This window comes from Ooceraea biroi, chromosome 4 (genome assembly GCF_003672135.1).
Source record: "Ooceraea biroi isolate clonal line C1 chromosome 4, Obir_v5.4, whole genome shotgun sequence".
In the NCBI taxonomy this organism is placed as follows: domain Eukaryota; kingdom Metazoa; phylum Arthropoda; class Insecta; order Hymenoptera; family Formicidae; genus Ooceraea; species Ooceraea biroi.
The window spans coordinates 10,922,169-10,947,970 of record NC_039509.1 but is presented as its reverse complement, the minus strand read 5'-3'; the positions used below and the strand labels follow the sequence as shown (position 1 = coordinate 10,947,970).

The 25,802-nt window shown below is 47.2% G+C and overlaps 5 protein-coding genes across 13 annotated transcripts in view; 3 read left to right on the top strand and 2 right to left on the bottom strand.

Annotated features, from left to right (window-relative positions):
• Window position 1: 1 nt before the first annotated feature.
• On the top strand, window positions 2-2,340 carry LOC105275532 (integrator complex subunit 14). Its single transcript, XM_011332438.3, has 6 exons — window positions 2-453; window positions 540-864; window positions 952-1,163; window positions 1,237-1,491; window positions 1,581-1,910; window positions 2,006-2,340. The coding sequence occupies exons 1-6, from the start codon at window positions 277-279 to the stop codon at window positions 2,228-2,230; spliced, it is 1,524 nt and encodes a 507-aa protein (XP_011330740.1). The 5' UTR covers window positions 2-276; the 3' UTR covers window positions 2,231-2,340.
• On the bottom strand, window positions 2,284-3,555 carry LOC105275539 (pyroglutamyl-peptidase 1). Its single transcript, XM_011332449.3, has 2 exons — window positions 2,993-3,555; window positions 2,284-2,908 (listed from the first exon to the last, which is right to left on the bottom strand). The coding sequence occupies exons 1-2, from the start codon at window positions 3,209-3,211 to the stop codon at window positions 2,516-2,518; spliced, it is 612 nt and encodes a 203-aa protein (XP_011330751.1). The 5' UTR covers window positions 3,212-3,555; the 3' UTR covers window positions 2,284-2,515.
• A 68-nt stretch (window positions 3,556-3,623) lies between these two features.
• On the top strand, window positions 3,624-20,093 carry LOC105275549. 6 transcript variants are annotated; one of them, XR_003406477.1, is made up of 11 exons: window positions 3,624-3,757; window positions 3,996-4,298; window positions 6,050-6,435; window positions 6,517-6,825; window positions 11,869-12,451; window positions 13,641-13,874; window positions 15,071-15,288; window positions 15,686-16,086; window positions 16,786-16,863; window positions 19,110-19,537; window positions 20,021-20,093. XR_003406477.1 is itself a non-coding variant. In XM_026969168.1 (10 exons), the coding sequence occupies exons 5-10, from the start codon at window positions 12,065-12,067 to the stop codon at window positions 19,250-19,252; spliced, it is 1,431 nt and encodes a 476-aa protein (XP_026824969.1). In that variant the 5' UTR covers window positions 3,624-3,757; window positions 3,996-4,298; window positions 6,050-6,435; window positions 6,517-6,825; window positions 11,869-12,064; the 3' UTR covers window positions 19,253-19,670. The 6 variants fall into 6 exon arrangements, 5 of the variants coding, with proteins under 5 accessions (XP_026824969.1, XP_011330767.1, XP_011330761.1 ...); XM_026969168.1 differs by lacking the exon at window positions 20,021-20,093 and having other exon boundaries at window positions 15,101-15,288; window positions 19,110-19,670; XM_011332465.2 differs by lacking the exon at window positions 20,021-20,093 and having other exon boundaries at window positions 19,110-19,670.
• A 125-nt stretch (window positions 20,094-20,218) lies between these two features.
• Window positions 20,219-23,288, top strand: LOC105275584 (inositol polyphosphate 5-phosphatase K). Its single transcript, XM_011332514.3, has 9 exons — window positions 20,219-20,526; window positions 20,668-20,790; window positions 20,857-20,937; window positions 21,051-21,198; window positions 21,259-21,434; window positions 21,518-21,745; window positions 21,812-21,968; window positions 22,044-22,221; window positions 22,312-23,288. Exons 1-9 carry the CDS (start codon window positions 20,501-20,503, stop codon window positions 22,509-22,511), a joined length of 1,317 nt encoding a protein of 438 aa, XP_011330816.1. The 5' UTR covers window positions 20,219-20,500; the 3' UTR covers window positions 22,512-23,288.
• LOC105275593 (G-protein coupled receptor Mth2) overlaps window positions 23,273-25,802 on the bottom strand; it is a 34,344-nt gene continuing 31,814 nt past the window's right edge. For all 4 annotated transcript variants that reach the window (XM_011332583.3, XM_011332543.3, XM_011332552.2 and 1 more), the window contains exon 7: window positions 23,273-25,510. In XM_011332583.3, the coding sequence (XP_011330885.1) occupies window positions 25,023-25,510 (488 nt within the window). In that variant the 3' untranslated portion in view covers window positions 23,273-25,022. The remainder of the gene's footprint in view (window positions 25,511-25,802) is intronic.

The following is a 25,802-nucleotide window of genomic DNA, read 5'->3' as shown; positions in this document are numbered from 1 at the left end:
AGCATCTCTAGCTTGTTGTCAAACAGGTTAGAATGGTTAGCAGGTTATGAACAGCGCTATTAATTAAAAGGTGTCAGCGTACAAGTATTGTAAATTATTTATTAATACGCGACACAAATTATTGTTTATAAAGAAATTAATATTTGCAGTATATACCAAGGAAAGTGTAAAAATGAAAATTCAAAGACTATGAACTATGTTTGTGTAATGAATATGTCATGAAACTTATGTGTATTTCTTAATTAATCTTTATGAAAATCTTGCTTTGACGCAAAAATGCCTACGGTCATAGCATTAGATGTCTCCTTGTCAATGAGACGTCCAGTATTACCAAGTGGACCAAATGATAATGTACAAAATGAGCCATTGACACGCCATCACTTGGCAGTACATGGTATAAATGCTTTGTTGCATTACCTGCAAGTTAATTCAAAGCTGGAATTTGTGTCGTTGGTGAGAACGTGCTAATAATATATTAAATAACGAATTTATTAATATACGTTAGTACGTAGAGATTTCACGAATGTTTTAAATTCCAGATTGTTTTTTCATCATTGTACGAAGTAGTTTGTCCATTCACTCGCGATTATGACAGCATACGTGCAAAGTTACAAACTATCGAGGAATGGGACAAGACGTGCGTCGAAGGAGCACTGCATGGTGTAAATAATGTAATTATGGCAGAGTGGGGTAACGCTACAGCCTGCCAAGTAATACTGATTACTGATGGCAACCCTGGCACAGGACGAATGTCTTTGGGCGATTCGTTAAGTTCACTGAACATCACGCAAGATGTAAACCCGTTTCCATTGCCCTTTCCCTATCCTGGAAAATTAAGTATAGTTTGTCTTGCATCCCAGCAAGGTGAGTTAGAACATAATTGTCATGTTTAATTTTTATTGCACATTGCAAATATATTTCCTTAACGTTTCCTCACTTCTGTCATCACAGATGCAAGTTTGCAGATTGGTTTACCTCTCTATCAACGTTTGGCTGATCTAGCGGGTGGCGATAGTGTCGTACTAGTTCCAGAATCACCACTTAACAAGTATTCCGTCGCAGCTTGCTTCCAAAAGTTGGCCGAAACGAATTATGTCTCCTTCCAAGGGTATCTAAAGTGTGGTCACTTAGGCTCCCGTATCCTATTATCTCCAGCACCCATGGTAATAATAAACGTCGCAAGAATATTTCGTAGATTACTGTACAGTTGGACAAAGATTGCATATTGTTTTGCAGGCTTACACAAAGAAAACAGATTTCGAGTTAATTCCAGGTTTGGTGATATCGAAAACTATAGAAATATGCGGATTTATATCTGTGGGGGATGTCGGTAGCCCAAGTTCCATCTCTAGACACTTGGTGTTACCACTGGCAACAGAGAAAACCTCGAGTGTGCAGGGCATATCGTTGGAAGAGGACTCTGATACCGATGAGAACGGAGATGAGGGGAAAATGCCGTCTTTTTGCGTGTTGCTGCATGGAGCATTAAAAGTAACGTTCGGAGATCCACCAATTTTTCTAATTCAATAAAACACTTGAAAAAATTTATATATATATATATATATATATGTATATTACAGATAGAAAATATGGCAGCCCTTTGTTTGTTGAACAACGATTGGTACGGTTTCATATATTCGTGGGCAGACACCAAGAAGAAGTCTAACTTGATGTTAACAGTGCTAGAACCGGGATCCGACGTTGTGCCATGGTTAGGCAATTTCAGCAATTTGGGTCCGTCGGACGTGAGCAAGGATTCCCCGATCAATTTCCCAATTAGGCCAGCCGAGAAGAGGAGCTACACGCAAAACGCTCCTTCATGGATTCGCCAGGTTGGCCTGCAGTCGGATATCCAAAAGATATTAAGACACGCGAGAAAATTGCCCGAGAAGACGCAGAACTTTTATAAGGTAAGTTGGTCCTACGGAAGAAAATGATACTTTTTCGGCACGATTCACGTATGAGGGACGATGATTTTGATCTGGATCTTCTATCATTGCGACAGGAGGTGAACAGACTACGTCGTGCAGCAGTGTCGATAGGATTTATCGAATTATTGGAGGGATTAGCACGCATTCTGGAGCGGGAGTGCACGTTACTGCCGCCAAATCTAAATCCAGACTGCACGATTCAAATGGGACACGTCGCTTCGATGATCAGAAAAACGGAACACCTTGAACTTAGATACAACATCCCACCCACACGGACGAAATTCCAATCTGGATCGTGAATTATAACATGCAACGATAGGAATATTACTGTATCTATATCAAGCGTCGGATGTTTATTCAGCAAAACATTTGTATTTGTTTTATAATCTTATACCATAGTTCATAGTAAGTTACAGTTTCTTACATATTTCGATCTCACATCTTTCAATTTTTCTATTTGAACATAGTAATTGTAAAGAAGTAGACGAGCTTCAAATATTTAGATTTTTATAAAATTTATTTCTCATTTTAGATTTTAGATTTGTATAAAATTTTACTTCTCTTTTTATCGGTAATCGAATTGACTATTGACTGCATTTCAAATTTCTTACTAAGCAACTCAGAACGTCGTACAAGCCCTTAGCAGTTTGTGCGCTGGAATACTTGTCAAAATCAGGAACGTGTACGAACAGGACTCTCGTTGGCTCAATGGTGAGAGACTGATAATATATGTACTCGCACAGGTATCTACCAGCGTTGTGCGATATACAGGCATCACATCCACTTTTTTCAGAATTTTTATTCACGATATCGCAGAGTTCCTTAACATCTATGCTAGTTTCCAAGACATTGCACTCAATGTCGTTCTCGTCTGGGCATTTGTCGTCTACGTCAAATCTGTCGTAGCCACTGCTGTGAGCGTGGCACTCTATCGTCAAAGAAGTGGCAATGTGCGACACACCCACATGTAGAACAATCTGAAAGAATGAAGCGATTAGTTCAACGCAACCTTATTAGGTGATTGTTGTACTGAAACACTAGAGTCACCCAATGCTACTCACTGTAGGGTTGTACTTCTTCCAAAGCTGAGGAATGCAGGTGGACACGTAGTCATATGAAACCGGAATCTCTTCCGTGATTAACTCAACGCCAGGAAATTCCTTGGATGCCGCCCACAGCTTTTGCAACTCCTTCACTGCTTCCCAACTGGCATTCACCACGTGCTTGTCGAACGGCCCGAAACCGGTCACCAGAATCCTGCATTTCGAATCGGTGCTCATTTGGACTTGGTGCTGATCTTCGGTCTCGAACCTCGAGCGATGATGCTCAGTCGACACGGCTTGTTTGATGCAACGCCCACGATACAATTTCACTTGTCGGGACGCCGCGTTATCACGTGATGCCACTATCTGTTACGTCAAATCCTCGGATGATTTATCAATTTTCTAGATCTTTGAGCAAGCTTGATGATCGTCGAGTGAACCTTCGCACAAATATTCGTCGGGATTGCGTGTCAGTTGAAATGTGGCAGAATCGCGCGTGGGATACGCGTTGAACGGCGGCCAATTTATCCGATTTATCCATGCTATGTTCCGTAATTTATTATAAATTATATCATATATGTATATCATGACGACGAAGATCTGAAAACGATCGCCAGGGAAAATATTTCTTCCCGTGTGTTGTAATCTACACTCGTTTCACGGTAAGTGGAGAAAGAGTAACTGTGACGAGCAGGCTTGCGATTGGTCCGTCGTTTCGATACATCGATAATCGTGTTAACTCGCTTTTCGATGGAATTCAACTTGCGGAATTCGTCAAAACCTGTAAGTACAAAATGCTTTTTATATATAATGTGATCTAATGACAGACAAGTAATAGATATTAAATCTATGATTTATGTTTATATAAAATATAATATAATAGGTTAGAAATTTTCGACAATAATTATAAATGCACTCGATACATTAAATAAATAAAAATTAACATTAATCATGTTATCCAATAATTTCTTGAGCATAAATATTAAATGTGTACATAAATCAAGATTTTTCATGTTACTAGAAACGAGAGGCTTCCATTGGAATGTCGAACCGTACTTCAAACAGAGGAATATCCGGACAATCCGGACTTTGCGCAGAACCGTTACGGGGGGACTGTTAAACGGTTTTGTCGTCTGCACTTTCCCACGGGTAACGCGCATCGAGGAGAAGCATCATGAGGGATTTTCCTCGTCGCGGAAGCTAAGCGCGCGGCAATTCCTCGAGCGAGCTTCTACTCGACATTTCGCCTCTACTACGAAGGCGACTCGATCGTGAGATATTGCCGTTTATTGCGCCCCTCGAGGCGATATTCGAGGCGATAGCGGTAAGTCAGCGGTTCGAGGTTAAGATCGCGTGTAATTGGTGTTATTTTTTTGCACTTGTCAAGTGAAGTTATCACGTGGTTCCTCATAGATCACTCGTAATGCCCAACGAAAGTAACTGTCTTTCGTTTTTTCTCTCTTTTTGCAATTTCTTTTTTCATGCTAACTGAAAATAATTTGTAAATCAAATCGAATCTGGCATACAATAAAATCGATTCGTGACTTAATTCAAATTCTTTTTCTCGATTTACGAGTTTCAAAAGCATTGCAAAAGCGAGCTGGAAATGAGAACGTCATAAGGAACACTTTGTGCAGAAATCGCACACAATGCCCGGCGCGATAATCGGACGGGGCTGTTCCCTCGCGCGGGCGAGACGCATCGCGATAACCCTGCCGACGGCGGCTGCAAAAAATGCAACACGGTTCAGCGCATTACAATACAGCCGTGTCGTAATGGAATAAATATTTCATTTCGCGCAGCGCGGGGCTATACGAGCACGGTCCACCACGAGCCGTCCCGCGTTTTTCCTTCGGGCGTGCGAGCGCAGTGGCGATGCTTACGTCTTGTGCTACGCTACGCGCGGGGCCGAAGGGCCCCGTCACGACGGCGAACTTAACGGCCCATAATTCATTGCCGACGTATAATAAATATCGTTAGTCCGTCGTGAGCGCACGTAGACACGCGAAGAGCGAGGAAGTGAGCGGAGGCTCCGAGATTTTACATCCGTGACGTCCATTGCGTATCTTTCCGTATCCGACCCGTTGGGCCCGTTCGATAAAGGCCCAAATTCTCGTCTCGCTTTTAATATCGAATCGAATTCGGTCATCAAGTATGACGCAACGTTGATTGAATATTGAATGAAAAATATGAAAAGTAGCGTTGCTACTCGAAAATAATCCTTATTCATCTCGTTTTCGAAAGACGATAGAAGAAAAGAATTATATTAACGTTATCTTTTTTTCTTTCGCTCAAGCAAGTTACAAATTTTCGAAAAAACATGTTCACAGACTGCTAAGAAAAATCATGGCAGAAATATTGCTAATACTGCATATTGGGACAGCACGCTTTTAATTAAGGAGTCTCGTGGTGCGCGCAAGCTTGTTTTTTTGGCTCGTCGAAACGGACGGCGTCGAATTTATGGGGCATCGCGCTATATGCATTTATGTGCGATATTTATGGTTATAAGAAGACGGCCCTTTCGTGCGCGCGGTACACGCCTTCCTCTCGTCGACTTCCCCGACATGACTCCGCGACTGAGCTTTCGGCCTTGGCCGGCCTAATAAAAGTTTCTTGAATAATGCGCACTATTCGTGTATCGACGTCACAACGGATGTAAAACATGCGCTATCGCCGGGCCACCGTGATCGTTACGTTGCTTTGTTTTTTTTTTGGCAAAATTCACGCTCGAATATCATATAGTAGCCGCATACAAGCCACGCGTCATGTAGGATACAAATTGCGGTCAAGATTAATACGATAAAATTACTATGGTCGTTATTTCTATCCCAAAGCTTTATCCGTTACTCTTTTTTTATAACAATGCGATATTGTTTGATTTTCCTTTGAAACACGTCTACTTGACGGCGTTAATTAACGAGCATTTAATCCGTCTCGGAAAGTCGGCGCTGCCGGAGAGGAAAACCTTTCTCACGTACGGTATACCATCGTGTGCTTATCTTCATCCACTTTGTTCCGGTTTGATTTTACGCAGTGAAAAATTCCAAGGACGACCCGGTCGAATGATCGTTTCAGAACTTTACGAGATCGTTACGCGGCGCAGTTGCAGCCTTCTTCTTCTTCTTCTTCTTCTTCTCGTTGCCCCTCGGGCAAGCCGAAGAGCTCGATGGAATTTCAAATGAGGATGCGGTTGCGCGTACGAAATCGTCGGGATGAATTTTCGTCAAGGCGCGCGTTCGCGTGATCGCTGCAGGACCGCCGATGGTTCTGCGTCGCGAGCGCATTAAAACGCCGCAGAGAAGAGAAGAAAAGGGACAAGCACAAGGAGAAGATTGGGCGACCGGGGGAGAAAGAGACGCGACGAGAGGACGGCCGCCCCGAAATAAGAGCAATCAAAAAATACGCCGCGCGACCAACCACCGCGGTTGGTTTGCGGTTACCACTGATGCGCAGCGACAGAGGTAAAAAAAGAAGTTGCCTTTTCGCCTTTCGCCTTCCCTCGTCCTCTATTCGCTCAGCATTGTCGTTTTCTTTTCCGCAAGTGGATCTCCTCCAGCGAGGGGGAAGGAGGAAGAGCGTAGACAGACGGATTTATATTCAAATGAATCGCGAGGCCTCGATTTATCGACGCCCGATCAAACTCCGTAGCGCGGGAGCAGGCCGGGAGAGGATGGAGAGAGGAGGAGGAAAATCAAGGGGTTAAGTTACGAGAGAGGAAGGATGCGCCTAAGGAGCGTAGATCCCTCCCTCGCTCGCTCTACGCTCGCTGTTACCACTCGGGGAGCTATGATCTCGTACACAGAGCCGAAGTCGAAGATTATATAACGAACCTCTACCCGGAGAATTCCGAGGTATTTTTTTCTATTATTATGATTTCTAATTATACACGTGCACATTAAGCTAACGGCCCGTCGCCGGAAAACGTTTTACATCCATTATTACAGCTTTCATCCTGAAGCGGTGCAGTGTTTCCGCAATAACATTGTCGGAGTTTTTAGGATCGCCTCCAGGACGAGGATAACGCGATAGAGGTCCGCGGAGCGGAGTTTTTCGAGAGCGCAATTATCGGCACGACGCGATGTCCTCTCTTCGCGCCGTGCATGCCTTTATTTAGCTTTAGTTCGTCGAAACCGGTTGCACACACACGCGCGCGCGAGCGGCTCTTTTTCTCTTTCTGGCTCGGGAAAGGGAGAAAGAGAGAAAAGGTACGCCCGCGGTTTGGTACGCCACAACTTTTAGGGTTCCCCCAAGGCTCTCAGGAAGGAATTTCGCACGGCCGAATGAAGCGGCATCGCGAGATGCCCGTTTCTTTCAGTCGGAAATCGAGATAACAGTACGTTCGATCTGTAACGATACCATCGCGCGCAATTTCGATCAAAAACTATTCATTTTTGACATGTTAACTTTTTAATATCTTTTTCTGTATGTATTCAAGAACAATCTTGATTCCGATCAAGTTTTTAATTAACTTTAAAGCAAGAAGGATTTCACGCTTGATTTGATGTTAGTATAAAATTCGGTCAGGGTCGATCGAGCAATTTGCTACCTTTTCACCGGCAAGCTTAATTAATCCTTCTCGCGACCTATAATTTTCGTTTCTACCTTTCGCACGACGCGTCCAGAACGAAAGTGTATTACGTACGCTTCACACTAGACCGCGTGGGCAGCTTGCGTCATTAAAGGGTAGTAACTTACGGTACCGGAATGACTTTGGCTTTGGCGGAGAAAGTGGCCGGGTGTGGTCAGGCATTGCCACTCTAGGAGACACAAGGAGTCGTTCTCTGGTCCTCTTTACAAGGACCTCAGTTCCTGGAGACTCGATTGCCTTCGAATCTCCTCCAACTTGCGCAACTGATGACAGTAATATTATATTGGCTTGTAACATACACTCGACCTGTTTCTTTAGTGTTTTTAATAAAATGGATTGCAACATATATTCGTTATTAAAAATTAAACAATCGGACGAATATATGTTACAATCCAACGGAATCCGTACGTTCATCGCTCTCTGTTTCGGGATAATTCTCTTTCTTCTCTTCTTTTCCAAACGTGCTGATTCATCGCTCGGGGATGACCGATTCACCCCGTGATCCACGAGATGCACCGGGGAAACCTCCTGCCTCTTCTGCTCGCGTTCTCGCGCTCGCGCGACACGTGCACGAGGTGCACGCCGAGATCGCACGTGGGTGCACGCGTCGCACGTCACGCAGATCGACGACGGTCGTCCGCGGCGTGCGTACGCGGCACGTTCGGTAGCCGCGCCGCCGATCGAACGTGCCCGGCCAGAGTTCGACGAACTCTTTGTCTCGAAAACCGGACAAACCGTACGTTCGTACGTATGTACGTCGCCGTTGGCCAGCTCTTGCCACACCGTACGATAGCGCCTAACATACCTCGCGTTTCTTGCCTCTCCCGCAACAATATCGCCGCCGCCGCCACCGCCGTCGCGAATCTCTCTCCGCAAAGCATCTAAAGCAAATAGCCGCTTCTCAGAGCTCTCGTTCCCCTCTCCAAGTAATCTAGATTAAATTCTGCATGAAGTTCAATGTCTGTGTCTACAAAATGAAATGATCACGGTGGGATTTATGCTCGCGACGGAAGCAAAAGCTTAAATATTGTTTGCTTTTGTTAAATTTGATAATTATGTCGATCTTGATAAATGGGGCGAGAGAATAGATCTTCTGCTACTGCTCGGTTTCGAATATCTCACCTCGTTCAGGAAATAATTCCGAAATTCAGTTGGTTGCAGCGATAATGCTCTTAACGAGATTTACCTACGTGCGCCGGAATTTTTTTTCACCCCTTTTTCTTTAGTTTATTCGAACGTGGTCGGCGAGTATGCCGTTGCGGTCGCCGGTCCTCGGCTTTAACCGCGGACCCCTTTTTCTTGGGCCGATTTACGTGGCGATACACGAGCGAGGGAATACGCGGCGAATTTTTATGCGCGTTTTTTTCCACGGGCGCACTTGCGCGCGAACACGTGGGGAAGCGTAGTCCGCAATAATGTTACAGATGCACCGACAGGCTCAGTTGCAGCTCATGCAGGAAACATAAATATCGAGTCTTCAAAGTTCGAAGCTCCAAATCCTCTTTTCTCTTTTTACGAGGGGGATCGACGACGAGACGCAGCCAATCCTTTTCGGGCAAAGCAATGGTTGCAATTTTGTCCGTTTCTTGCGCGTCCAGCAAACATTTAATCTGTGCACGGTAGCGCTGGTACATCCTCCTGAGAGATTACGTCTGTAAGTTAGACTGCAGTTTCGCCAAGTTACTCCGGTCGTCGAGTTTGCGCGCGAGCGGAATTCAACTACATTCAAATGGGCATGATTAATTAATTAACAGCGGAAAAAATTAGCGGCGCGTTATGCCGAATCGGTTAAACGATCGTTGACCTCTCCTGAGGGAAGGACATAAACTTCGTCTCGCAAAATGCCGCACTGGCTAAATGAGAGGATTCTGTCGGAAATGAGTCGGCGCGCGACGATTCCGCTTGCAAACGATCACGATAGAGTTTACTCGGAAATGTTCTCGGACGTCTCTGTCATCCTTTAAGACCGCAAGCGGTTCGTTAAACGTTTCCTCTGCCGCGCTCCCTCATTCTCGTCTCTACACCTTCTCGCCTTTCGCTCGACCGCGGCGAACCTCGGGCCATTGTTAAAACTTTTTCGAGGTTATTACACGTAAGATATGTAAATGCGTCGCCGGGGTCGGTCCTCGACGTCGAGGGACCAGCTCCACCAGGTCGTCCTCTCTCGCTCCTTCGGGCTCTTCTCCTTCGATCCTTCTCTCGGCTCCTTCGTTCTGCTCAGCAGGGGCGGATCGGATGCCGCGATGGATAATTCGCGAGCCTGTGTAACTGCGTCATTTCTCTGCCCGTTTGACCAGCCCTTGTCCCTTCGAGTTTACTTAAGCAAAATCAATTAAATCCTTGGGCTGTTTCAGGAAACGTTTGTACGATTTACATCAAACGATTCCATACCGATCGTTAAGTGCATCAAAAAATACCACCTATAATCCTGTTTATCCCTTTGTTCTAAAAGTCTTTGAACAAGTAATTGTTACCGTCCGAATAATATTGTATCCGCGAGTCGACGAATTGTTTAAATGTATGGTGCGCCGTTCGAGGAGGAATTTCTTTTCCAGTATCCGCTCCTGCTCTCCTCTCCATCGCCACCACCGCCGCCTCTGCATCGTCATCACCATCTCCCCGACTTCTCTGTAACGGATAGGCCTCACCTCCGGAACGGAACTGACTCCAGTCTGCTTTCGGTTTGGCCATCGCGAATGCCAGTGTGCCGGGCTCAGTAGGAGCGCGGCGTTCACGACGTGCGCTTCGCTTAACGGCCGATCACGCGGTCGTCGTCCTCGAAGTCGTCGTCCCGATAGAGTTTCCGGCGATCGGAGGGGATCGTCCACCCGCGCGGTATCGCGTTGCCCTAGTCCTAGCACGGATACAGAGAGAAAACAGAAAGAATCATCCGCGTCGCTCTTGGTATCATCGCCGAGGTCCGGATGTGGGTCCCAGAAGAGACTGGATAACGAATCGGGATACCGCATGCGACCGGGTCGGGAGGAATGAATTCGAATGATTTCGCGGAACCACCAGAGAGAAGCTCGATGCTCGAAAGGAGCCCGTAAGAGTCTCCCCATTAGAGAACTCATCCGTTCATCTTCCGTTGAGCCGGACAATCTAATTCTTTGAGGGGCGATTTGTGTTGAATTGTCAGCATGTTTTAACATGACTGGTGACACATTACGCCTCTGGAGGAACTTTCAGATTTTATTTTTCCAGAGGAATAGCGTTAATGGCGCAACATCGTAATTAGTGCTAATTGTGATCGATTAATCTTGCCGATCTGTAAGCCTGCCTGATCGTAAGCGGATTAGAAGCCGCGGACGCGATGGACCCTCCGCTTCCGTTTGGCGCGAATCACGCGCTCCTTCCTCGTTTCTGAAAGAACACTGCTCGTGATACCTGTCTTTACGCTCCTCGTCGTGTTTTACTCGGTCCGTGCTTCACTCTACTTACGGCTGACCCTGTTCGTAATAATTAATGGCGCTAGACCGGGCGAGCGTACGGCTGCAGATGCAGTTCTGACTCCAGCGATAAGTATATGGATAGTCTGTCCGCCACCGCGACTAATGCCACGGCGTTTGTCCGTCTGCGTTATTAAACAATTTCCGTGCGCGATTGAGCGTGCTCGTTAATTAACGACGCTGTAATTAACGGCGTTAACGCATGCAGATCGCTCGTAGTTATCTATCTTTGCGGGTGCTAGGCACGAGAACCGACCTAATTGATCATTAACACTACGATCCATCGATCTTTTCCGTTCCTCCGTGCCCTCGGTCGTGACTTCGTCGAGGGTATTACTTAGTATTGTGCACAGCCGCCGCTCTAAACACCCGGAAGACCCTTTAATGAATCGCGGTAGATCGCGGAAGGCACTAGTTGGCTCAAACCTCAGGTCAGGTCGCGATACGCGCCTAAGAAGTCAACGTCTTTGATAACCCCGATGTGCACTGAAGCGACCTGATTGAAAATATTTGAAAGGCCTGTGCGTACGCACGCCAGGCCGCGCGAGAGGATTTGACACGCGAGCAACGGAAAGAGATCATAAATCATTAACAGCGTTCCACCGTTAATGAGATCCCCCGATGAGGCCGCGGTTGGCTCCTGCCTACATGTTCAACGTCAATCGAATTCAACGAATTTACGGTTAAACGAGGCAATTTATTCCTCCGTTAGCTTCAAGTGGCCCCTCCGCCCTCGCAGGAATGTTGTCCATTTGCCAAGATCGATAACGTTGGATTATCGACGAATTAAGCACCTGCGAATTACGCGGATCGGCCCAAGCCGCTGGGCGCCATCTAATTAGCGTACATGGTTACAGGCACAGCCGGTGAACCTTGACCGAGGCCGCGGGTGCGTGACTGCAAGGATGCGCGCACGCAGGAGACGGTGTGCGATATCCCGGTGACGGCGACGACTACGATCACGACGAGCACGCGAGCACGCGAGCACGCACGCACGGAGAAATCGCACGTACGCGTACGCGTGAAAGACGAGAGACAGTCGCTGATGTCGCGATGAGACTGGGCCCGATTATCCTGTCGTGGGCCACAGCCTTGGCCAGCTGGTTGGGCACATCAAACGGAAGCGTAGCGGCGGCAGCGACGGTGACGGCGCGGGAACCACGTGTTTGGGACTACGAGCTGTCGACGGAGTTCTTCCTGGTACCATCCGAGATCGGGCATGGTCTGGCGAGCGTGGCGAGCGTCATCAGCGTGCCCGCGCCTAACCGGACCGTCAGCGTGTTCAGGACGGCACCGGGAGTCAGGAAGAGCCAGGAAGCAGAGATGCGACCAACCCCCAAATCCTTGCTGAAGCAACGACCCTGGGCGCTGCCGCTCGCCGCGCTCAGCGCCGCGACGATGCTCCTCATGGCTGGCTTCGAGGTCTTCGTGCTGCTCAAGGTAGGTTTTATCATAAGTGCGATGCGTTCTGGCACCTTTCTCGGCTGATCTACATCTATGTTCCGCCTGAATAATTTTCATTTCCAACTTCTTTCATTTTCGCGGGGGACTTTTATCTCTCATTTACCATCGCGTGACCTCAGCTTCGTGTCTCCGCGCTCTCAATCGTAAAATACGCGCTCACTTATACCTGAAGCTCGGTGATGGCAGAACAGCTGTTCCTCGTGAGTGAAATGGAACGCGTAAACACCGGCTGGGCTTGTCGTTGGCCGAGATTAATAGAGCTCGGAGAAGAACTCGTCTCTATCGTATACGCTGTCTCTCTTCTCACCTGTCGACCTACTATTAATCGTTTTCGTTCGCTTCATCGTCGATAAGCTCCAATAACCGGCACTGGGGAATTTCGCCGAGACCTAGGCCCAGTTTGCGTTCGCGTCTGACCGGCCTCGGTTTCTCCTGGTCGCACCCTCCGACACACTCTATTGAGCAGCTCTCGGCGAGAACGGCCGAGATAGCGTGGAAGCCCCGCTGCTCGTCGAACGGTCGTCAGATCGATTAATATCGAACGTGCAAATTTAGTTCAAGAATAGTACACAGGAATAAAAGTAAATAAATAATTATAAGATAATTATTACTGAGGACCAATTATTTGAAGGCTATTTGATAGTCTCAGAAAATTTGTTCGATGACACGTAAACCTCGGAAACTCACAACTTATGAGAATAATGTTGTTATCCGGGTACGTGTGCAACCTGGAAAACATGTTATTTGCATCTTTCGGACGATATAAGAATTGCGCACTTTCCGAGCAAATTGCCCGGGATATATCAGTTATTCTAATTGGAGAAAATAACGTTGGCTTCACGCTTTAAGCTCGCTCCAAGCTTAATCCGCGCGTAATTACGCCGCACAAGTGGTCACGGTACACTCGGCGCGGTCTGCATCTCGATCCCCATCGCGAAGTTAATAGTGCGAGGGCGATACGGAGATCGTCACTATCAGAATTCAGAAAATCTCTAGCATTTGGTCATACATGCCAAGTCACTCGCATGGACCTTGCCACGTGGATCTTTGCGAGATTCTGCGAAGTCTGGCGAGATCTAATAAGGTCACATGAAGCCTGACTAAATTCTATAATAATCAAACGTTCATATATATTCATATTAACGACGTTCGTGCTGTGTTCCAGGCTAGAGCGACGGCGCCGAATAGACGACACTTGTTCCTGGGCCAGGCGCTGCTCCTGGGACTCTTTCTCCTGGCTGGTCTCTCGGCCGCAGCTTCCCTCAGCCAAAATCCGTTATCCTGTGCGGCCTTTCGATTGGTGGGTTTGCCCGCCGCCCTCGTGTTCGCTGCCTTGTTAGTCAAATGCGTTTTCTTGCTGTCGTTGAACAGTGGCGTGTACTTACCGGCGCCTTATCAGGTGAGTCTAATATAAATTCGATCTCCGCTCAGTTTTCTCATGGGGATGTTATTTTAATAGAGCATCACTTTCGAAACCCGTTAAAATGTTTAACTCAGAGAATCGAAAGTTAAAAAGACACCGAGAAACCCGTATCAGTTAAAGGAGTGGCGAGATAATTGTGAGAGAGACGTCTTTCCGGTAAACGAGCACCGATAAAATCTACGCGGCTAATCAAAGTAGGAATCGGGATGTACGAAAATAAAATTGTGATATAACTTTTTTGAAATGTCTCTGTTTTTACGCCGGTACATCGGAGGAAACTCGCGGAACGGCTCTCTCGCGAGTGACGACCCTCTCTTCCGCCGCGCCGCGCCACGCTGATCCGGATGTTCATCTCGCATGGCCATTTATACGTCGCGAACGGGTCTTGAGCGCGTCCTGGACTCTTCTTCTTTTCTCTTCCCATCCCCCCATACCATCGACTTCCCTTTTCTCCCGCGTTGCGTCATTGCACCGTACGACGATTAATTATACGCGCGCGCGCGAAAAACCACGGAGGCAATTACTGCGGCGTTGTGTTGGTGCGCGTTGAATGACAGGCGTGGCAGGGTGAGCGCCGCTCGCCCTGCGGAGGCCTCCTCCCCAGGACAAACATCCATTTTTCACGTTCGACGTGCTTTCGCCCGCCCCGACACAGACGATCTCGATAATCGCGCGCTGAGATGGTCAGAGAAATTTTCTGACGCGCTAAAAAGACACGAAAGAAAGGGGGGAAAAAAGGAAGTGGAATCAGAACAAGTCGAGGAAAGATGAGGTAATTACGTTCGCGTAATTAATCGTAATTAACAACGCCGTCATTTAAATGCTCGGTTAAAGGAAAGTGGCACCTAACTAGTGATATCACTAAAAGTTATGATGAAGATTAACATCGCGGTGGAAAGTTTTGTGATGTTGCGAAACGAAGATAAGGTTCAGAGTGAAATGTAAAAATTTAAGCATGCACGTTTCTCTCGTTCTTCATCAAACGTGCGCATGTTGTATTTTGAATGGACCGTCTCCTCCGGAATACGATTCTATCCCAAGACAAGACGCGCGTGTAAAAGAATATACGCGGTGACCGATGTCGCCAACAGGCCGTTCACCTTTAATTAAAGCGATCGGCGCGAGGTAAACGGCCGCGCGAATCTCACAGAGGCAAAATAATCGCTTCGAAGGCTTTTCTTGTCTCGGTTGTGCTGCTGCAGGCGCTGGTGCTGGTGTTCGCGGTATTGGTGCAGGTGGCCATTGTCGGGCAATGGTTTTACGGCGAACCACCTGCGGTGATCCAGGTGCAGCAGCAACAACAGCAGCAAGCGGGCGCGGCGGTCCTGAGTTCGCCGGCATCATCCACCACCTGCAAGACTCCGCTCGGACAGATAGTGGCTTCCCTCGGGTAAACTTCTGCGAATGTAAACCTTTCTCCCGCCGAGCCCTTCGTTGCGCGAGCTAGATCGTCTTACACCGCCTACCTCCGCGAGCGGATGAGCCACGAAGAAGCGGATGAGCCATCGATAACGCGCGCGTCCGAGCGAGCACGCGCAGTGCTCGCGCGCCGCGGAAGTTTGTCTCGTCTCGCGATCTTCCGCGCGCGAGGAGGTCCGATCGATAAGCCGAGTCGAATATTGCTCGGCAATGTTTTTTACTCGCGCGATCCAGGACGCCTCGCATTTTAATTATCGTAATCCGTTCCGGATTATTATCCTCGCGCAAGGGCTCGACGTGTCTCACACTTTCACTCCTCTGCCGAACGGAACTCGTCCTTCTTCAACACATCGTTTACTGAATTCCAGGTATCCCGGAGCGCTGCTGGTGGCGGTGGCTTGTCTAGCGGTCCGGGCACGCGGCATCCGGGACAATAATCGGGAGGCGGCCTTCATCGGTCTTGCGGTCGGCCTCTCACTGCCGATTTGGATCTCCAGCGGGATCGGATCGCTTGCGGCCACTAGCGAGAGCGATCGGGAGGCCTGGCTGGCTTACGGTCTACTGGCCACGTCGCTCTTCGTCTTCCTCACGATGTTTCTGCCGAAGGGACGCCAGCTGGCTGCCCTGGGTCGCGAAGGGCCCGCGGCTGTCATTCGCGACCGCGACGACGCCCTCAGCTCCCTCCCCGGCAGCGGATACTCGCCCTCTTTCTTCCATTTCAAGCCCACGGAAGCGTCCTTGAAGAGGAAGTTACATTACCACAGTGCCGGTAGGTCGTTCGAGCCCTTCAGACCTGCGGATTAACCGTTTGCGCAGGAATGATACGTTGAGGAGTAGACATCACGACGATCTATCTCTTTATCGAGTATCCGAGTTTCTCTTACCGCGCACGCACATGCGATTACTCCTGCCTCTCGCGTCCTGCTGCAGCGCGCAATCGTCGTTCCGATCCGCTCGTCTGATACCATGAAGATCATCTGATCTCAACGCGCGGTTCCTTCTTAAAAGCGCGGACAATGCAATTGCACCGAATAAATCTAAAGGCGGTCACGACCGACGAAAAAAATCGCCGACGCGTAAAACGCGAAAGAGAAACGAGTAGATGAGAAAGTAAATGGACGGAACGTACGTCGTTCTTCTCTCCGTCGTTAAAAAAAAATGGAACAACGTGCTCGCCTTCGTACGACACGATACCGTAAATGTTCGCAATTATGGTGTAATTGTATCCGGGATGTGCGCGTTACCCGGGAGGTGGATCACTCGCGACAATATCGCGCTTAATTCTGCTTGAAAACTGTCCTGTTAAATCGCAGCATTGACGGGAACGGAAGAATAGAGAAGTCGATCGTGATTAAGCGCCGCGTCGAACCCAAGACGATGTCGGCGCTCTAGAATAGATGGTAATGGTAGCGTAATTCGCGTAATCGTCCCCTCGAGATCATCATAACGTGGAAACTTCTAATTATAGATCGAGTCGCACTGGTCTCGTCCGGGATACCCGGATGCAGCGCCTGCAGGCACGGAGGAAGTCCCATATACTCGGACGGTAAGCCGTCATTATTTATTTTCAGAATCAGTCGGCCGATTATTATTACGTGCCGTATGCAAAGCGCCCTTGCGTTGTTGTATCCTGGCGCAAAGACCCCTGGTACCTTGGGACGGCAGATTTTTCTCGGTTACGGTACGGCCATCGGTGTCCTTCGCGTCACGCAAACGCGCGGGTAAGCCCGTAACGAAGCCCCGGCAAAAGCGTATCAGTTCATGTCCCACGGTGCGCAGCTGATAAAGTAAATCGATACAGCGTAATTAGCGTCTCACGACAAAGGAAAATGGTCTTTCGATATTAATCGCACGTAGATTTAGCGTTAAAATTTTGCCCGGTGAGCACCGGATCACCTTGTATAAAAGTTTCATTATTTTATCTTCTAATTTCTACTGAAATGCATTTAAATATGAACATTTTCCCAGTGAACGTTCGTTATTCGTCGTTACGCGGGACGCCTTGCGAATCGCGCGGCACAAAGCGCGCGCAGGTGGTATCGTCCGCAGAATCTCGACGCTTCCTGTCCCGCTCGCGCCTTTCCACGCCCGAAACTTTTCCTCCGTCACGCTAACGCCCTCGGCGACCTTCACCTCGAGGTGCGAACGAAAGGGAGGAAAACCGGCGAGGCGGCGGCGGGAAAAGGCGGAGGGGGAGAAAGTCCGAGGCGGAGGTCAATCGCTTCTTCCTAGGAGGAGGAGGCAAGAAGCGCGGGGCAGGTGGAAGGGGAAGGAAATAAATCCCGTTAGAGTGGACCATGCTCTTATGAAACGACGATGCCGAGCCGGTGACAAAAATCCACGCGCGCGGTTTCCGCGGCGCGGACTTCTGGCCTTCGATATCTCCTCAGGCTCGAGTCCCTCCTCGTGTCCGAGAATGGAGATCGTAGATTACGTTTCCTTTTGGAGAACAACATTGTAAGCGGGAGTTTCACACTTTCTAGAGACACATAATGGAAAAGCGCGCGCGTTCATTAACGAGTTTCTAGATCCTCTATTCAGCTCTATTCGAAGGGAACGCGCTATTGTAACGAGGCCGCGTCGTGACGTACAAATTCGACGCGTTACGAATGGACGACAAAAAAAAGGGAGAGAGAATCCAGGAATCCAGAAACCGATCGCGCGTGAGAAGGCACGCCGGCTCGACCCAGTTCGCCGACCAGCTCCGGTTGATGCCGGATCATGAGCGTGATCATTTCTCAAACCTAGGTGCATGGTACATTCGCTACGACGTAGAGATCGTATCACGTAGAGATCATCATCTGGATGACTTTCACCCGCGCGTGCGATGCATTTACATTGAAAACACGCGCGTGTCCATTCAGCACACGGCGCAGTACGCTTCGTAACGGACGTACATCGTCAGCGAAATCAACTTCGTATCCTCATGAAATCGCAGCACACTTTCGCCCGAGAATTCGGCAAGTTCTTGCTCCCGTCAGGAGGCACTTCCGGTGCCGACCGATAACGCGGCAGCACGCGGCCGGACGACACGTTTCGTTACGGTAAACCTCATTATCGCGAGCATGGCGTGAAATATGCAAGAAGATTACGAGGCAAAGGTCGCTAGCCTCCCCAAGTCGCTCAGGCCGCTCGTTACGCGGCGCGTCTCGCTGACAAGCAACTTCCTTTATCGGTTCATTAAGGAACTATAACGTCGACTGCGAAAGTGAGGAAAACAAAAAGAGAATCGGAAAGCGCGGTTGCTAAACTGCGGCTCGCAGCTGCGGGCGAAGCTTATAGTGTCGCGATTAATATCAGCCGGCGGCTGTAATTGCCGTCGAAAGCTGCGAAGTTAATTAACGATCAGTCCACGTCAAGGTGAAAACAAACTCGCGTAATCGCGCCGTAACGACAGCCACGGAACCTACTTCGAGCCGCCGCGCCGGCTTAAATTACAGTCGCGTTTAAAGCGCGCGGCGTAACGAGGACTCCGTCCCGGTTTTGCATGGTTTCGCGGTTTCGACGCGGGGGATATCGCGCGTATCGATATATCGAATAAATTATCATTAGAAAAAGAAGAAAATGGAAAATAGCCGCCGGGGGTACACGCACAGTCACGACCGGATGCGCGTCTCTCCGCTGATTGCCGGCTAATGAACGGCTTCCGATAAAACGTGAGTCGTGGCGATGAGCGGCTCGCTCCAGTTTTCCGATTTACTCGCGTTTTTCTGATTGCCTTTTATTTATGTAGAGTATATATTATTTCATGCGTGTCGAGGAAAAAGTGAAGAACATCTTCGTTGCTTCCAGATGTGCACGGCCCGATGGAGACGTTCGTTTTGCCGCCCGGTATGTACTTGAGGCCGGAGGACGCCGGTAATCTCTACACGACCTTGTCGGCCAACCCCAACGTGTTCTTCCAGAGGGCAGCTCATCCCGGGATGATGTACTGAAGAAGGCGAATCATCGCGCGAATGTTATCGTCGATGATAATCGAATTTGTCGCTCTCGCATGTGTGTGTATAATGCGCGCATCAAGATCTTGACTCTAGATTAAATTACGGACGAGCGCGATAAACAGTTATTGTTCTCTCGTCACTGTAAATAATCGTCATTGTCGGGTTTGATGAGTGGCTTCGTTGGAATCCCTATAAACTCTTCTTTGTAACTTGGATTTTATTACTGTGAGGATGCGTCGTACTTCGCAAAAATGCGTATGCGATTTATTGCGGAATCACGTGAGTAATCAATAAGCATATGTGTGTGAATCGTTGATTACCAACACTCAAGTTGAAAGCTCGCGCGCGCGCGCGTGTGCGCGTGCCTCTAGAATAACGCAATAAATGATATGATACATTTTTCTACACGAAACCTGTCTTCAGTACTCGCTCGCGTTTCCCGACGACATTATCGGGGAAACAAAAATTCGTATCAATCGTATCTTATCTCCAATTATCATAATTAATTTAAAAAATATAAATAATGAAAATTCCTTTAATCGACCAATGTGTATTCAGTAATAAAATTTGCCAGATTGGTCGATTAAAGGAATTTTCATTACTTACGTACTCTGGCGGAATGCAACTAATTATTTTGAGCTAAAAAATATAAATCCTCCATATATTCCATTATGAATATATTCGTCATTGCAAAAGAGTTCCCGTCGAGGAAAAGAGTGGAAAGAAAATCGATTTATAATCTTCCGGATTTGTTATCATTAGCTGAATCAACATTAACCTGATCCTTCAAAGGAGGTCGATTCCATAATATCGTGCGCCGTGCGATCGATCACACTCGATCAGGCGTGCATCGACGTCACGTGATAACGATAACGCAGTTGCACTCGAGAAGTGGAGGGGGAAGCTGCGTCCTCTGTAGCACCTGTCAACATGGCTCCGTAGCGAGTTTCGAGCGTCGTGTCGATTGCGGGATCCAGATGTTGTCCGTGACGACAAAAGCGACGAGCTCAGTCGCCCGAACAGTAGTTCCATCGCGGCGACGTAGCCCGACGTAGTGAAAGTAAGCGGGCGCACGCGGATACGGATACATCACGACGCGTCGGGACCGTCACGTCTTTTCTAACCTCTTGACGAACGATGAGCTGTCATCTATCACTGTGCAGAGTCACCGCGACGTAACCCTCTTCACCCTCGCTTTACGTAACGTGAGCTGACCCCGTGGGAGAGTCCGTCCAGACGGAAATGGCGAGTCCAGCGGAGCGGCTCAGGTAAATCCAATTGTCAGAAGTAGGTCAGCTTCTTTTCTCTTTTTTTTTTCTAACTGCGCGTGCAGGTTATGATGTCTTTCGAGAACAAACGTGATTTGCGTCCTTAATCGCCGTGTAATATTTTTTTCTTTCCACGCGAAGAATTTACTTTGTCACGTACAACGTGGCCACCAAGTTCCCAGATCCCCAGCAGGATCTCCACCAGCTTCTGGGCATCTCGCTTTGTGGCGAGCCGAACCCATGGCCAGATTTGTACTTTGTTGGGTACGTCCGCTATATATATATTCTCTCCCCGCGTGCTCGATTCAGTTGCGATGAAGTTTGCTTCAGATTACAGGAAGTCAAGTCGCAACCTCAGAACCTAGTGTTGGACTATATATTATTTGAGGATCCATGGACTAAAGCCTTCAGGTAGGTCGGTTGAACATGACTTGTGCCACATGTCACACATGAATATGTAGTATTATTTACTCATAGTATGCAAATGTATTCAAGAAACATAACTTAGCCATTGACATTTGCAGAGATGTGCTGAAGAGGTACGATTACGTAAAAATACGCTCGCAGCGGCTACAGGGCCTCGTCTTAAATGCGTTCTGTTTGAGGAAGCATCTAACGAGCTTGAGACTGATAGAGGTTCAGTACACTAAGACAGGTTTTGGTGGCATGTGGGTAAGAGGACGATGTAACAACGGGGATTTCCGTTTTGCTAACGGTGTCGCGTCGTTTTAGGGAAACAAGGGTGCGGTGAGCGTGAGAATGAATGCCTACGGAGTCAGCATATGCGTAGTAAACACACATTTAACCCCCCACGACCACCTGCTGGCCGACAGAATCTCGGATTACAATACTATCGTGACTGATCACACTTTCACCGTTTCGGACACATCGAAAATCTTATATCACGAGTATGGACATCCTCACAGTGTGATAAGTGCTATATCGTCCGAGCAGAATCAGCTGTGACAGTAATCTGATTGCCTTTGCTCAGCTACATATTTTGGATCGGCGATCTAAACTTCCGGCTGAACGGAGAAGACTTAACCGCCAGCGATATAGAGTCTCTGGTGAAGGAGAAGAAGCTGAGCGAGCTCCTCGAGAGGGATCAATTGAAGGCGGTGATGACGGAGGGTCAAGCGTTCGCCGAGCTGAACGAAAACGGCATCACGTTCCCGCCGACTTACAAGTACGAGTTCGAGTCCCAGGAATTCGACTTGAAGTAAGTTACCAAATTTTCAGAGCTCGATCCGTAAATACGTTTCGTAATCGTTTCCTTATCGCGCAGACGCAGGCCGTCTTGGACCGATAGGATCTTGTACAAAGTAAACGCGGTAGACATCTACGACGACGTAGAGCTCAGCGCGAAGCAGCGTTCCTACAAGAGCCATCCCAGTTACAGCGTTTCCGACCACAAACCTGTAACCGGGGAGTTTGACATTACGGTAAGGATAAACACGTTCGCTGCGTACAGTGCACTCTATTTTCTATGCGGATGTGAACGACGACGGCGCTTTCAGGTCAGACCTAGTGTGAAGGACTACATCGTGGAGTTCCAAGAGTGCACAGTGAAGGAAAGTTTCGTATCCTACAAGCTGCCGCGGGATTTCGCGCCGAACAACGGCGACTGGATCGGCCTCTTCGCCAACGATTTTTCCAGTCTGGACGATTATATCGTTTACGAATACGTCGGTCGTGGTGAGTTTTCTATCTTGCATTATATTTTCAGCTTCATCCTCTAACGTCATCGTCGTTTTACTCGAATGTCTCGTAATGATGATGCGTCAGGTAAATCAACGTCAGTTCCTGGTGAACCGCACGCGACCAGCACGGACCAGATATTTTTCAATGACACAGCGCTTCGTCCGTCGGAAATGTATTGCCTGGTCTACGTGGCTCAACGGGGAGACTTCACCGAGATCCTGGGTGTCAGTCGGGGATTCTCGGGCCCTCGCAGGTCGATCGAACGACACGTTCCATCTATGTAAACTTGCGCCAGGGAATCTGTTCGCTTCGAAACGTGGAACTACATGAACACCAATCGCTTTATCGAGAAACTAAATATCAAACAGTTGCAATTTTTTAATCGCGGACGTACATTTTTATTTGGCTGTATTGTTTCACGAGTGACCGCAATTTTTTCCTGCAAATTGTGATAACAATTTAAGAAAGGGAATTGACACGCTTGAAGTCGTGAATAGGAAACTTGAGTGAACTAGACCTTTAATGGCCTTTAATCAAAGTGTAGTTAAAATTACTCTCTTTACACGCGTAGTAAATTTGTAAAGCTAAAGCATCGTGAGAAACGCGATGCAGGCGTCGTACGTTTAAGCATTACTTTTGGTACCTGGTTTTCGCACTCTCGTGTGTGTGAGTGCCGCTTGGAGTGCGTCACGGCGTATTAATCGTACGCTTTTAGAGCTTGCAGTAAATGCACCGCCACATTTTTTCACACGCGAGATCTTGCTCGATCCATTAACGCCCCTTTGTTTTAAAGGTATACATGATATAGCTACTTAATTTTTTTTTCACTTGGAGCGTTAATGGGTTAATGGGCATGTACGAGTGCGCTCATGTTGTTGTATTCAGGACTATTTAGTATGATAATTTTTAGCGGAAAGTTTTGGGTTGTAGGCGACGGTATGGCACCGCCCGTACCGTACAAACGTTTTATTTTTATAGCGACATCGGAACAAATTGAACGAACAAATATTGTATATTGTAGGATTTAAAAGGGGACGCAAATAAAGGACGTTAATATTTTTTATTCGTCTTTCTTGATTCTTGATTGCCTTGTTGTTCTATTATATGCGTGATTTATCAAATAAATTATTAATGCCTATCATACGACAATAAATAATATACAAGCTGCATTATATGATACAAGAACACAGTGCGAAAGCAATAATGTTGCGTGAAATCTGCATTCCACTGAATTCGATTATTATGTTACGATGTTATTGACGACTGACGGCGAAATTAGTAGTTCTACATTTTATCGTATTTAATGGAATGTGTAAATTTGTTTAAACATTTATTTTGGACACATTCTCATAATTTTGTTCGATTCGGTGGAATGCGAGAGTTCAAGCTGCCGTGCGCTAAATATGAGAACGTAATTGAATCGGCGTGAAGTTATCACGAGGTGTCATCAAAAAGATCGAGATTGGTTGTATAACTCTGCTAATTTCGGTTAACAAAAAATAGGAAAAATAGGAAAATATTAATAAAAAATAGAAATTCGTTTCTGCGCGTAAGTCTGGAATTTCTGCTTTTTATAGTACAAAGACCAACCTTCAATCATTAGTCGATACCTCGGCCCTCGAACGAATAGAGTCGTTAAAAGAAAATGCGACGAGTCGTCTAAAGATCATTCCGAAAAATGCGTTTAGAAAGTGTTTCGAATGGAAGAATCGCTGGCATAAATGTATAGGTGCCCAAGAAAAGAATTTAAATTTAAATATACATTTATTTAAATTTAAATTTATATTAATAAACAATAAAGTTTTTTTACATAATCAGTCTCGATTTTTGATCACACCTCGTATCAACAGCGAGAGTTATAAAACTATAAGTATCGTATATATCGCGATGTATTTTGATACATCATTATTATGTTATATCATAGCATGTCTCTCGATCTCTTAATTAACACATATGTTCATGGCCAAGTCTTATCCAGACTTATTATTATACCAATCCCGCGTTTATCACTCGGGAGATCCTTGATTCAGGTTGTTTTCTTCATTATCCGCTTTCCCACGGTGGCATTATTACAATCAGTGCACGATTGTCGCGTGCGTGTGGCGTTATCTCATGAGAAAAAGACAAATAACATAGGTATTGCGTAGCACTTGTTTATGCATTCTTAAAATTTTATTTTTATCCACCGCGTTGCGATTTAACTACGAGCAATACGCGTAAATTTGTATTGCATATCGAACGGTGGATCTCTCTCTCTCTGTCTCTTTGTGCACAGCGCGCGGATGGTTCCGTTCAGAGGAAAACACGCTGCTTATCGACACATGCATTGTAATGGTATCTCTAATTGTAGATACCGTCCGTTGAAGAAGACTAGAGTTGTTACTTAACAAAACGTGCAAATCAGTTTAATACAAATAATCTCCTCCCAGTAGACTTCGTGCGTTGCATCTCGCGGACTAATTCCGTGAAATTAATTAACTTAGGTGGGTTTCGAGCAAAATCTCGCAATGGAATCACACCGGTGACACACATAGCGGCGTTTCACGTCTTCTCTCCTCGTCAACGTCATCGTCAAGAAGATTGTCCCATTCCGCATTCGTGGCTCGGACTTAAAATAACTTCCATCTCATCGCGATACTGTACATTTGGGTCCCTTCCACCGGGCTTCCATTATCAGTTTATCGATCGTTTCAAGTTCACGGCTGATATTACTCTAGCGGTACGCGTACATGCGTACCGAATGAACCGCATTTTCACTTTTCCAAACAGAACGACCTTTCCTTCTTCCTGAATTATCATTGAACGACGGTCTGTCTCGGCAAAGAGTTGCCGTTTATCACAGGCAGTAGCGCTAAGTCCATGCTACCGAGATCCGGTTCGGTGGTGTGGATGCCCCGTAGCTTCTGTATCCGATGCCAGACGAAGTCCCTGATCGGCCTTCGCAGAACGAACAGGCCGAAGATGAGGACGCCTTGAAGAGCGTTCACCAGATCGAAAGCCGACCAGTCCAGAGGATTGCCGCCGGCCCACCAGGAGATCAATTCCATTATCCAATTGAGACCCATCAGGAAGAAGAGCACCAGGCAGACAATGAAGGTCTGCTTAAGTCTGCGGAACAGCCTTTGATCCTCGCGATCAGAATGCTGGTTCCTCGCCAGGCGTCTCAGCGTGAGCTCCTGCTGGTAGCGGCTGATTTTGACGGCCGTGATTATGAAGAGAATTGTGTTACCCAGTAGGAGAAGGCCGACTGGCACGTAGAAGTACGGCATCGCTTCTGCATCGGCTGCGGAAGAAGTGACAATAATTAATGTTAGCTTTCTCTCGGATTCCCGGAATTCAGCATGCCTGAATGGGAAACTTGAATTGCGATGAGTCTTTTTTTATTACAGATAATGAGAATTATTATTCTTCAGTGGACGATAATTATGATTAAATCATGTACGCTTATTTTATCCGACAAAAACCATCCGATAATCTTAAAAAATAAATCTTACGAAGCTTCGTTTGTGTACCAGTGCACACAGTGACGCATGCTCTAACGGCGATAAGACGAGAACGAGACCTGTAAATGGATC